General features: G+C 38.7%; 1 protein-coding gene across 11 annotated transcripts in view; it reads right to left on the bottom strand.

The window, feature by feature from the left end:
• DNM3 (dynamin 3) overlaps positions 1 to 14164 on the bottom strand; it is a 619318-nt gene that overhangs the window by 11841 nt on the left and 593313 nt on the right. For 2 of the 11 annotated variants that reach the window (XM_043486191.1, XM_043486185.1), the window contains one exon: positions 9552 to 12952. The exons of the other annotated variants lie outside the window; for them this stretch is intronic. In XM_043486191.1, coding sequence (XP_043342126.1) covers positions 12916 to 12952 — 37 coding nt within the window. In that variant the 3' untranslated portion in view covers positions 9552 to 12915. Of the gene's footprint in view, positions 1 to 9551; positions 12953 to 14164 lie in introns of those variants that run through there. 11 annotated transcript variants of the gene reach the window in all.

Consider the following 14164-nt stretch of genomic DNA (forward strand, 5'->3'; position numbering starts at 1 on the left):
GAAAAATCCTCCTGTTATTTCCTTTTCGCTTATGACAATGCAAAAACACCTGCCCTTTCACTAGCATACTACTCATTTTCATTTGAAATGGTTATATGTTTAACTTACATCCTGGCTTTGAACCCAGCCATTTTCTCCTTTGATGTGGACTTTCCAGAGGCCAGAGGTCATGTGCACTTGAGTTGTTTCATAGAGTGTTTAGCATGGTGCTGCAGTCAATGATGTCCTCAGTCAGAGTTCTCTTCTGATTCTTTTGTTTATCTGCTCCAACTGTATTCCTCCCTCAACACCCACCTTGGTGAAGTCTTCTCTGACCTAACTTTTCCTATCTTTATGCTTCTCTAGCATCCCAAGGTATTTCTGGAATTAGGTTTATATGTTTATTGCCACTGACCAGAAAAGGACTGTGTCTTAGTCATTTTCAGTTTCTTGTGGTGTCTAGCTCAGAGGTTGTCATTCAGTCATTGAACCTTTGACAAATGAATAAATGAAAGTTACTCTTAGAAGTAAGAAGCAACTTATGAATACTTATGATAGCCACTGATCTTTACATTATACTACAGTATTTTTAAAAAATAAATCACTGTTCTAGCAAAAAAAAGAAAAACGAAACAGCTATAATGGCATGTAGGATTTAGACTCTTAGAAAGTCTACCTACAGGATATTTGACTGCTTAATTGTTTAGTGGATGTTTGGAATAAATACTAAATCATAGGCCCTTCCTCAGGGAGTTTGATAGTTAGTCACATAACCTATAGAAACATATTCTTAGCATTTTAGCAGTTATAGGAGGAGCGAGAGAGTTGGCCCGAATTTGAACTTGAAAAAGCAAAACTCTACCAGAAGCCTCAATAATGGGATGGGCTTAATTAGGGGATTTTATTTGAAAAAAAGTAGACTTGACAAATGCAGTGAGGGGCAGAATACAGTGTAGCATGGTGGGCTAGAAACTGTTCCATGCATATATGATAGTTTTAACTAAGTGTTGTAGCCAAGAGAGAAAGGAATGCAACTGAGTTCTCTTCTGATTCTTTGGTTCTTGGCTTAAACGTCATACCCAGCACTTCCTGACAATCCGATAATTTCCAACCACCACTCCTCACCACTTCATGGTTTTATGCATTTCATAGCACTTAACTGTTTAACATTATGTATTTACTAGCTTATGGCCTGTGTCCTCCAATAGACTGCAAATTTCTTGAGTGCAGAGACCACATATTCTATATTTATTACATATATTCAGTATTTAGTATAATGTGGTTAGAAGACAGTGAATAAATATTTATTAAATAGCAGACAAATAAGTGAATGACTGAAAAGTACCTACACAAAGATGTTCAGACAGGCTATAGAGTAGCTCAAGGAGAGCAGGTCCAACAAGGCCAGAAATGCAACTTTTTTTGAAGCATTTGTCAGAAGTTTATATTTGAGACAGCAAGTTTACACAGAAATTGAAAGATGTGGATTTTAGCTCCAACTGCCAATTTGTATAATCATTAGTCACTAAACTTCTCTAAGCCTCAGTGTTCTCATCTATGACACAGGAGACTCAGACTAGATGGTCTGTAACATGCTTTCCAGTTATGCATTACATGTATAATTTATTGAGCATGTACTATGTGGTCTGTATTATGCTTCAAAATTTTTAAAAATTCAAATCTATTCATAGTGGAATACAAATGGGCTAAGACAAGTATGCAAGTGGTTTTACTATAGCACCCCATTTTAAGCAGAAAAAATGAGGCAAAATTTTGTAATTCAGGCTCAGAGCTTGAGAATACAATAATGTGATTAAAGCAGGGGCAAATATGATTTTAATTGTGGCATACAAAATTTGAAAGTCACAGCAGAATGTAGGTCTATAATGGGGTTAAAGAAACTAGAAATTAAGTGGGGAGGTGGAAGGGATGGACTCAATGATGGGGACAGAGAATAGAAAGATCGAAAATACTCTGATGGCAGAGCAACTTCTCCTTAACCTCCTCTCCTATCTTTGGACCATGTTGATGCAACGAGACAAAGTCAACGATAATAGGCAACTGCAGAAAGAAGGCAAGGCAGGGAACCAAAAAAATACAACTTTCTGTAATGTGCCAGGTCTTTTGTTTGTCTTGTTCACCACTATATCCCCGAACTTGGCTTTGTCTTTGGCTCAAGCTATTTTTTTTTTCAAATAAATAAATCAGGAGAACCTATCCGTTATCAGCACTTTAAGGGAGTCCCTAGGGCACTAAATAGGCACTGCACCCTGTGTGGTGAATTAATGATTGAAAAAGAAGAAAGATCAAATTTCCATCATGGTCTCTTAAAATAATTATGACATCTTTAAACTATGCCTAGTTTCAAGTTAAAGTAACTCATACACATACTTAGTAATTAAAAATCTTAAAGAGCTGGTCAACCCTTCTGGAAGAAATAAGCATCATTTATTTCTAAACAATAACCCCTTGATAATCTGTAAAGGAAACAATCCAAGAGGCGCATCAAGTTGTTCAGTGTGAATTTTCTTAATAAGTAATGCTAAGATGTTTGCCAACTTCAACACCAGAAAAACATTTAAGGTTTACTGTTAAGGTTCATTTCATTGGTCCAGTTCCTAACCATTCAAAGAGTTTCCAAAGACATTCACCTCATAAAACAGTTTATTTTGGGCCAAGCAGAGTTATTTGTTTTGTACCAGATTTTCCTCCATTACTTTGCAGAGAGATGGGCTTCATTAAATTACCCATTATATTGAAATGGAGCATCTTGCATCACTTAATGTTTATTGAAACACTGTGTGGTGTGTGGGCGGTTTATGGTTAGGATAGAAGAGCCATGTTTCTGCTTCCAAATCAAAGGGAAAGATGTAATACTTAAAGTTGCATTTGTAGCTGCAGGGATGGGCCGGGTGCAGTATTTTGGATAACGACACATTTTCTAAGAAAGTGGAATGTTCATATGGGGTGGGTGGCATGGTGGGGGAGAAACTGGCTACATTGATAAGAGAGAAGAATGAATCAATTCTCTTATTGTCTCATTTGATTCTCTTCTAAGAATGGGAGAACTTAATCTTCATTTGCTCTTCTCTTGGTTAGCTGGTTCTGAGTATTCATAATGGGTGACCGATCTTAACAGGGGTGTATCGTAACACCAAATACTGACATGGCTTGTCTTTCTCTTCAGGATGGAAAGTGAGATTTATCTATCTGATAAGTTTGTGAGCCAGACTAGGCCTATGTAGCTCAGGCTGCATCCTTTCCTTACTTACAAAATATCAGGACTCTTAGGCCAGGATTCTTTCTATAGGGCAGTCACATGGGCATGTTCTAAGGGTGTGTCTCTGAAACTAGACTGTACATTAGAACTCCCTGCAGGATTTGCTAAAACAGAAGTTTCTAGGTCCCACACAGACTTCCTATAGGGGTGAGACATTTCTAGTAAGTTCCCAGATTATGCTAATGCTGCTGGTCCCATGCTTTGAAAACTGTCTGAAGACATAATAAATGATTCTGTCCTTGCTTTCTTAGCAATTCATTTCACTTGCCAGATAAAGTCAGAGCGAAAAAGAGAAAGTGCTGGGAAAAAATATCTTAAGAAAGATGAAGAAATGGTTGTAGAAATTCTTTGATACCTTTGGAAATCAGATTCAAGCATGGGTCAAATCGGTTTTAGGTTTATTTTGTAAAGACTGAGATGTTATACTACAGTAGTTTTTTTGTTAGTCATCACCAGAAGAATAACTACTTGTTTAGAAAAGCTTGCTCATGAGCGTGGCAGTGGGTGCAGACACTGAGCACATCTAACCATGCATTCCAAATTCTCATCTTTGAAAAAGGTACGACTGAAGCCCAGCCTATTTAGTTAGGTGGACCCAAGTTTAAAAAAATAAAAAAACCCTCAAAAAATCAAAGACTGATACTTTTAGGGGAATTATATTTGCCTACGAGGACAGTTATTTGCATAAAAAGGATATGCAATTTATACCATAAATTCTACTTATTAGATATAGATAAAGCTTTAAAATATAACTGTTTCAAAATTTAATTTACACGTAGTTGCATTTAGGGTCATTTGACCTTATTGATGAAAAGATAAAAAAGAAGGGTTTTGTCTACCTAAGCACAAGAAGTAAAGTATCTCTGCTTTTTGAGGGCTGCTACTGCTGCTGCTAAGGCGCTTCAGTCGTGTCCGACTCTGTGCGACCCCATAGACGGCAGCCCACCAGGCTCCGCCGTCCCTGGGATTCTCCAGGCAAGAACACTGGAGTGGGTTGCCATTTCCTTCTCCAATGCATGAAAGTGAAAAGTGAAAGTGAAGTCGCTCAGTCGTGTCCGACTCTTCCTGACCCCAAGGACTGCAGCCCACCAGGCTCCTCCGTCCATGGGATTTTCCAGGCAAGAGTACTGGAGTGGGGTGCCATTGCCTTCTCCGTTTTTGAGGGCTACATAGGATGAATTTCTTAGAGAACAAAAGCAAAAACTGCTTCTGAATTTTCTAAAATCATGACACGTGCCTCGCACAATGGACTCTGCTGCGCTTGGTTCCCAAGCGGCTTCAGGCAAAAATGGCTCTGTGGCTCCGAGTCAGCTAAATGGGGGGTGCCCATAGTATCTCCTTCCCAGGAACTGAAATGCCTTACTTCTCCATGACCCTCTTGAATAACTTAATCCTTGCATCATTTTTCAAAGTTTAAGGCATGTATACATAGTTTATCATCTGAACAACATTATAAACTTCCCATGACCTGAGATTACTCCTTATCCTGCTTGCAGCCTTTCACAGCACCTGTAGGGGGCAGTGTCTTAAGCAGGAATTCAAGGACATAAGTGAACATGCCCAGGAATAAATCAGACAGGAGCACACCTCCAGGTGAAATGGAAAGGCAGCTAACTATAACCCAGGACTTCCTCTTGCTAATGTCTGCTCTAAGAGAACAGACTGTGGGACACAGTATTTTTAAATTTCAGCACAGCATTGTGCTTTACTTCTTAATTTGAACATTTATTTAGGTTTTGCATATCTAAAAAGTCCAAGGCAAAATTCAGAAAAATGCTATGAAGTCATGATTTTGTCCACATGGAAGATAACATTTTGTAATTGTCAAAAGCACTATAGGATGCTATCCAGCATATTTTTGGCCCTTTTAGCTTTGGTACAGAATGAGCCAGTACTGTCCAAGAATAGTTTACAGTAGATGTTGGAAACAACAGAGAAGTTGGAGTACATTTAAAGGATTCAAGAGAAATTCTCTAATATGACTCTTGCTACATTTTAGAGCCAGCATTTCTTCCCCTTGTGAAAATGAACCCATGATTTTTAAATGTATGTCATTGGGAAAGTATGAATCAACTGATGAACTTTGAAATAAGAACATAAGGGGAAAAACAGTCTGTAATTTTTATTTGAAGATGCAAACATATAATATACTGTATAAACTAGTCTCTGAGATAACTGGTCATATAATCCACCTTGCCACACTTCTTTCACCGTATTTTAAACGTCTAACTCGGGTTCTACCCATAAGGATGGTACAGATAAACCCTCTTCTGTGGTTGCAGCAAAAAGGCAGCTTAAGGGATGATATGCCTACATGAACTCTGCTCAGTTTATGACTTGTAAAAAGAATTAGCCAGGCAAAGTTTTAGCACAGAAGGAATAGCACAAGAACAAGAGAGAAAGTGTGCGTTTAAATCATTTCTTAAAATACACTAAATATTGGGCTAATTCTAAAAATAAACTTTGATTAAACATTGTATATCAACTCAATTTGTTTTCTTTCATTCACTCAATAAGCCCTGTTTATGAGCTAGGTACTGTATAAAGTGTTAGGGGTACAGAAATAAAGACAGTCACTGCCCAGGAATTTCCAGTTGAGCTGGGAAGAGAGACAAGTAAACAGTGTCCACAGTTGGATAAGTGCAACGACAGGATTACGCCTCAAGCGTTGCAGGGACACTTGGAGTCTTAGACTGGAGATGCTGGGGCGTTAAAAGGGCTTGAAGAAAACAGAAAAAGTTGAGGGTATCGGCATTCCAAGGATAGGAGATAGTATGTATGAAAGGGGTAAAAAAGCTAGAAAAAGTACTGTCAGCTTGAGAAATCAAATGTCTCATTTTTTTATCACAAGTGGCAAAACTACTTGTTTTAATCCAAGTCCTAATTCACAAAACAAAGTTTTTGAAAGTTTTTTGTTTTAAAATATGATTCCTAAAAAGCATTACTTCTGGAATTTTTATAGTTTAGTTTCTGTACTATATCACTGACAACAGAGAAGTTGGGTAGAGAAAAAGACTAAAAGGTATGCAAAGGAACAGAAGGTCAGAGGAATATAGCGATGAGAAAACTTCAGAGAGAAAGGAGGTGGTTTTTAAAGAGATTCACACGCACATGGTTATTGAATGAAGTTAGGCAGTGTCCCCTCTGAGGATTTTTTTCTCTTTGTCTCTTTCTCCTCCTTTCCCTTCCTTCTGTCTCCCTCGCTACCTCTCTCTCTCTTTCAAGAAATCCCCAAAGAGATCTAAGAACTTACATGCATGTATGGAGAAACCTAGTCCCACTGATGGTAGCTGGGGCAAAGCTATTCCCAACCCTCTTCACCGCCTTCTGTCCTCTTCTCCCTGCCCTTCCCCTCACTCCCACACCAGGCACCCGGGGAGGGGGTTGGCCAATTCAGACATTTGGGGGAAGGAGGAGAGGTTGGGAAGGAGGTGCTAAGGACCAGCTACTGGGAGAGGCGAACTTTCACTTCTGAGATGCACACTGCTTTGTCATCTCAAGTCAGGGAGAAGAAATGCAAAGAAACAAGGATGGGGAGGAAAAAGGCAACACTGGATCTCTCTATGAAACTGTAAAATTCACTTCTGCATTGGAAAGGTGGGGAAGACCTTTCCTCCTTTCTGACAGACAGCAAGAACCTTCTGGGCATGAGTATCTGACTTGGGGCCTGACCTCAAAGGGGGTAAATGTGTACATAGAAATACAGATGCAAAAGTTTAACTTTCCAATTCCTCTTATTTTTGTAACAACAACAACAACAGAAACGGAGCATGAGGAATCTGAAGATTTAAAGAAGATTTATGTTATACCAAGGTTTCATTTCTGCCTGACTTGTGACATCTAGTGAATTAAAAAGCCAGTTTTAAGTGCACCACATGGTATTTTTCTGGTCATGTATCAGCCCGAGAGGAAAAAATGGAGACGAGGTACCGTTTACTAATTAGAATCCCAGTGATTAAAAAAAATTCCAGCAGGAGGAGCTCTAACATGCCTTAGAGTTCAAGCTTGAAAAACAAAAATACTGAAAGCAAACATAAAAACAGAGAGGTGGTGTGCTTTGCAAGCTGCCATGTCAGTGAACAAATATGTGACTGAGTCCAATTAAATGCTCAGTGCGAAGACAGAATGGCCCACATTTTCTCCCTTCCACAATTCTCCGTGTTCTGATGCAGTTAAACTGGGCACGGATCTGTGGTGTCAGGGTGCAAAAAGTTGATTTCTGGGCAAGTGTAGAAATTATTCTTTTCTTCTTGAAGTATCATATTGCTTCTAAATGAGTCTTCTGACGCTGGCTCAAAAACTGCCATTTTAAAATGAAATCTTCATCGGTGTTTGAAGGCACTACAAAAACTCCTGAATGTTCTTCTCCTTTACTTTGCGGCTTGTTGGATGCTTTTTTTTTAAAATGAGAGAAATGCTGTGTTTATAAAAACTGGTGCTAAAAGGGCAAGGAATCATAGGTCCCCTGGGCCATGTAAAGAGTCTGCAGAAAGAATTACAGCTTTCTAACACACTCACACACATCAACTGGAATACAAAGAATTTACTCAGGAAAACAGTGAGAAGTATATGAATTTAACAGTTACCGGATTTTGGGGGTAAGCCTTTCCATTCTGGACAGTGTTGTGGGAGAGGGATGGACGAGTGGGTGCACAGTATGATCACAATTACTTAACCTGAAGGAAATTTTCAACCAATCCCTTCTAATCGTTTGCCAATAAGAAGTCAAACTTTTTGTTTTACACCTTAATGGTATGCCCATATTTAAAAATTTTATACAAGCTCCTACAGAAACTTTAACTAGACCAATTCAGGCCAAAAGTCACTAAATAAGGCTAGTCTAGACGGAAAAATCTATGAAAACCATATGTCTTTTAGGCATCTGTCTTACAAAAAACTGCCATCATCTTGGAGAAATAGTTCACAAAATATGCTTTTAGGAAAACACTGCTGTAATGACCATGGGAGCTGTGCTCAAGAAGACGGCTGGAGAGAGTAAAGCTAGAATGTTTACAAATGAGAGGCTCTCATTTCTACATATATCTGTCTGTAACCATCACTGAGAGGATGGGCAAAGGCAGATGTAATTTATATTTCCACTCTTCTAGAAGGGATCAAAAAAATTTACAGTTTTGTTCCTCCACACCCCCACAGAATGTTAGACTAAGGGATCTCAAAGCATCTTTGTTCTCACTCACAGCAAACTGTTTTGAATAATCTTGTACGTGGATGGGGCCAAAAAACCAGAACATTTTCTTCTGATTATTACCTCATCCGGCGGGCCTGCCAAACACAGTTAGAAGGCAGGTGTCCGACAGAAGTAACCAACGGAAGACTGCCCTATGTAACTGGGTGTAGGGCCTAACTTAGAGACAAAAAGTCCTAAAACCTTGCCTTTTTGCTTTAACATTGCTTTCTGGACTGGAGACAGTGATCAGCACTACCTTACTTACTCTAGCTCCATATTTTTGTATCTCAAAATGCACTTTAATAAGTGGTATGAAATCCACAAACAAAAATGTAAAACTTAACTTTAATGATAAAAATAACAACATATTGACAGAATCCTGAACAGTCTACAGAGACTGGGAAAGTATTTGTAAGTTGCAAAGATTCCCTCTGACCCGCAAGAATATTTTGCTGAGACTTCTGGCTCTACAGGGAAGGGAACAACACAGTAACAATGGTTATTGGTATGAATGCCCCATGTGCTGTTCAGTCACAAGACTGAATAAACACTATATATCAAATGGAAAGGGTCCTGGGTTGAAGGAGGCGAGTATAGTAAAAAAAGAGGGAAATCTACAAGATGTCATCAATCACACACCGAAGTTTTAAGCAAAAGCGAGAAACGTGATTTCAACATGTTTATTCAAAGATACGGTGCTTCAAAATGAATTTCCAAATTCTTATTAGTTTTAGAATATTAAGATGGTAATGGGGTAGTTTAGAGTGTTTGAAATATTAAAACAAATCAAGCAATCATATCAACAACCCTCATTATAGATCCCTAAACTGAACTGGAGAGCATTTAAGTAGGTTAATCAAAGTCCACTGATGAATTGCAGGGATTTTTATGGTCCATTAATTTCAGTCCTGAGAGTTCTGATACTACTCCTATTACAGCTGAAACTGTAACTTTTCTTTCTTTCAAAGGATATGTATAGCATGGATTTATTGTGACTTTAGACCCAGTTACGTGGAGGGAAATTACTGCAGTGGTTTCTCTAGTTAACACATTTACTAATGTTTCCTTAATTTTCCACCCCAAGAGGCAATAATTAAGGTAGCATTGGCCTCACATGAAGTTTTATTATTTTAGTTATTAAAATACTTTCCAATACTGTTAAGAAGTAAAAAGAAATTCTAGTTCTTTTAGAAATAAGTAGACGTTTTCCTCATTTTTATAGCTTCACTCCATGAATGGTGGTCTAAAAGGCAAAGCAGAGTGCAGACTTTCTGGCGAAAACACCTGAGCACGAGACTAGGAGGAGATTTATTTGAGGGAAAAACTGCATTCACTCTTAAAATTGGCTTCAAAAGCAATCCTAATATAAAGTTTAAAAATGCACATGGTACAGAATATACCTTCCATAATTATCCATTTCCAAGTGGAATAATTCCATTTTAGATTCTCTGGGCTGCAAAATATCTTTAAAACAGGCTTTCCCATCTCCTTTTATCATAAAAAGTCTCATGCTAGATGAATGTAAAATATACTGAAATGTAGATAAAGCTGCTCATGAAAATCTGAAACCTAATACAGGTATCTGTTTACATGGTGGAGGCAACTGGCATATTTGATTGTAAAATAAGATTATTTTCCAAATAATATTCAGAGCCACCTGAGGTCTCCTTTCTCCTGGGTTTCAAAATTGCCATTGACACTTGGGGATTCACTTGTGGTGATATATCTAGTTGGTGGTTATCTAGTCTTTCCCTTATTCTCTCTTTCTCAAAAACAAAACAAAAACAGAAAAAGGATAAAGTTTACTTCTAAATTTTATATTAACTTACACATTTACTGGGTTGGGTTCTCATAACAGCAGCAAGAACAGTATTATCTCGTTTTTCAGTGTTTAATCCCAACGGGGGAAAATGCTGACTTTATGAAGTCTTCATGTGTCTGAGCAATTAAAATCAAGAAGGCCTGGCCTTGTCATTGACCATGAGCAACTGAGAATTTTGCCATTTACCATTTTGATTAAGCATCTTTCCCTCTGGTCCTTGGATGGAATGAGTTCTTTCTACAATTCATGTGAGCTGATAATTTTGGCTGGAAAACAGGAGTGGACAGTTCGTGGTGTTTATGGGAATGGTTAAAAAATAATTTCAGAAATTAGAGCACTCGTTGTTTGTGGATTTGCCTACCGTGTGGCTCTGATGCCTGAAAAGTAGCCAGAAAGAAAAGAAAGTATTATGCCATGATGAGCCTGCCTGTGGCTTTCAACACTGCCCTCTGTAGGAATTCTATTTCTGGTCAAAGTTGCCACATGAGCTTAAACTTCATCTAAATACTGGTAATGTGGCATCAGTACACAGGCAGATTCTTAACAAACCCAGGGCCTTTCCAACACCCCCCCACCCCCACCTCCTCTCCTACATTTAAAAATACTGGCCAGACTAAAAGTGTAATATTCTTTTGGAAATAGCATTAAGTAAGCCAGATGGATTTCATTTGGCAACTAAAGGGTGTAAATATGTGTTTAGATTCAGAGGTTCCCCTAGACAATGGTTACAAGATGTTGGCTACAGTAAGCTCAGGGTTTCAACGTCCGACATTTAAAAATTCTATTTAAGCAGTAATAAAAAATTATGACAAGTAGACAACAGCCATCAAACCCTCAGTTAAATTTTCAGTTCCTCTCTCATACAACTGGAGGTAGGCATATAATGCATATTCTGAGTGAAAAATGCAGCATTTACATTTTCATGTTTAATTTCCTGGATATTTATTGGCTGAAGGGGCTCTAGTAAGCTAAATTTCACTTCTGATTTTTTCCTTGTAACTGATAAATCAGAGGGAAGAAGAAGCGTCCAGAAGCTCATTCTTGGAGCTGGCTGCTTACAGAAAATTTAGAGGTGAAAGAGCCATGGATCATGCTGTGCCATGAATCTCTGAAGTCATTGAAAAACATGCCATCTGATCGTAACTGCCTGAAAATGAAAAATCATTCCCCGTAAAACCGTTCTTTTCTTACAGTGATGGAGACAAAAGAGGGCAGTGATGAAACAGAAGTACTAGCTTGCATGAGTCTACAAGACTGTGGGTCTGCTTACACTGGGTAGAACTGTTTTCTTTTCTTTCAGCTGACATCAACTTGCATGTAGGAACATTCAGCAGATTCCAGCTGGTGACAGTTGGCTGCTGACTGGCTACAGGACGAATGATAACTATTGACTGTGCGGTTTTCACTGGACAGGGGCTCTTGTGCCAGACTCCGGTCCTGGCTGTTTTCCTCGATCAGGTGAAACTAGGGGCGGATGGGCTGCCCTGAAACTCAGAAAGGCTTTCCCTTTATTGTTGAAGCTTAGCAATGTAGAGCCCCAAACAAGAACAATAACAGAGCTATTTGCTATTATTTGTTGAGGGACCTAGAAGAAGTTGTTTGGTTAACTCAGTGCCAGTTACCATGGGGCTGAGATGGTAGATGGTCTATTATTATATTTATTGCCCTGCTTTTTTGTACTGTCTCATGTAGATCCTTTCTTATTTTCCTTTTTCTTGTACCCTCCTGCAATATCAGATGTTTGAAAAAGTAAGGTAAGGAGCACATTGAAAACTTAAAGGCAATCTGAAATCTACCTTGACACAGCTGTAAAGCTCCCACATTCCTGAGCCTGGCCTAAACAGACTGCCAGTCAGTCTGGACTGTGGTGGGATGGAGATGTTTGTGTAAAGTAACTCAAGTTTGCTAGACCCAAGAAGGAAACCACCAGACTAATTTACTTCCACTCGAACTAGAATGAAACCAAGACCCTGAAGAAAGAAAACCTTTGACATTAACCATTGATCCACTTTAGTGAATTATTATGTTACACCCAGAATCACTGTGGTATTTGAATGATTTTGATGAAATATTTAATAGAGAGGCTCAAATAAAATTAAAGACATTTTCCTTAGTGAACATCTTGTGGCCAAATTCCTATGTTCATGAAAATATGTTAAGCGTCATGACAACTCATGGTAAACCTACAACAAGTTATTAATTACATTTGGGGTTTCAGTAACAAATTTTGTGACATAGTAGCCTCATGATATGCCTCAAATATTAAGAATCAGAAAGAACGCCTTGAAGTTGTTTCTAGTCTCAGCAATTATACTTTGTAAAAATCCTTGCTTGACTTTTAAATCCAGTTGCTAAATATAAAAACTGTTCCTGAAAAATCAGAACACCTAATCATAAATTTATCTGTTTTGTTCTTTAAAGGAGAAAGATGGTGAGGAAAATAAAAAGCTCATGGCTGAAATCAGAAATCACAAGACGAATTCATCATTCGTCCAAAGACACTCAGCTGCTAAAAGAACTCATGCTTTTAGAGGGCTGTTGAGGAGGGAGTAAGTCAGGATGTTTCCAGAACATGATTGCAGAGGAGTCAGACACAGGCTAGTCCCACAAGTTCCTTAACTGTCCGTGAACCCTGAGCCCACGACTTCAAGGCTCGGCAGCTTCGTCCTTCATGGCACCAAACCTTGATATTAGGGATGCAAAGACACATTCATAAGAATCACAGGTTTTCTCTTATTCAAAATTTGGGGGATTGGCTAAAAACAAAATAAAACAGGGGAGCCTTATCCCTAGGCAAAAAGGATTCTGTGTTACCTGTCAGCTAAATCAATGCATAAAATATGTATGCATAAAAGAGATACGGTACAGAAGACATCAAGGTCAACCATTTAAAACAAGATTAAAGGGAATAAAGGGCTTTTACCTCTGTAAAGAAAAGAACATGCATGCATGGACTGTCTCTTCACATAAAGAACTGATGTATCTTTTGCTATGGTTAGTTGAACCGTGAATTGCTGAGAATGTGGGGCTGTGAGAAGACTCTCAAGGTGCTCCATGTAAAGTCAGGGAAACTAAGTCATGGAAGGAGTGCAAGTAGGAAGCCCTGTGGTAAGCTTAATGCTATTCTAGGGCTGTCCCTGCAAGGCAGGGACCCCAATATCACCATGGACCTCCCCAGAGACTCATTCCGTGCAGCACTCTTGATATCCATGCTGTGTTTCTGTCATGTGAATGAACTGGAGTAAAAGCTAACCCTTTCCTCTGATTCACTTGTGTCATTTTTAAAAGATACCATCAGACTTGGAGACAGGGGGTGGTTAAAAGAAAGGACTTCTATTTTTAAAAAAAAGTTTTTTGTTTTTTTTTAAAATAGAAAACTGGGTGATGATGTAAGTGAAGTCTGCTTTTCCTTGGATAGAGACCCTTCCTCCCACCCTTATCCCCTTTTGACCGTTGCAAAATAGCTTAGTCCAAGGAAAGGGGAGAAGACAAATGAATAAAATAATGCCAGATTCACCGTTGCCAGGAAAAACACACTCTGATTCAGTTAATTTGTTCTGTTAATGTCAAAGGCTGTGATTCCCAATTAGCTAATTTTAAGAAGCTGTTAACTGAAAATAGCTATATCAGCCCTAAAGTTAGTGTTTGGTCAAACATTAGGACCTTCAAGTAAGAGAATAGGGCCCCTAAAGAGGTACTGAGGTCTGTTTAAGAATATCTTGCTAAACAAGGACACGACTAAATGGGGTTTTCCAACTGGGTTTCAGCCCCTGCAGAGAAGCTGACGGAGGTGAGAAAGGAGGGGGACACACCAAACCTTCTAGCAATAGAAAATGTTCCCCAAGTCAGATTTGTGTACAGTCAACTTTCTAATGGCAGAATCATCCCTGTTGGT

The sequence above is a fragment of the Cervus canadensis genome, chromosome 13 (assembly GCF_019320065.1).
Source record: "Cervus canadensis isolate Bull #8, Minnesota chromosome 13, ASM1932006v1, whole genome shotgun sequence".
NCBI lineage: Eukaryota > Metazoa > Chordata > Mammalia > Artiodactyla > Cervidae > Cervus > Cervus canadensis.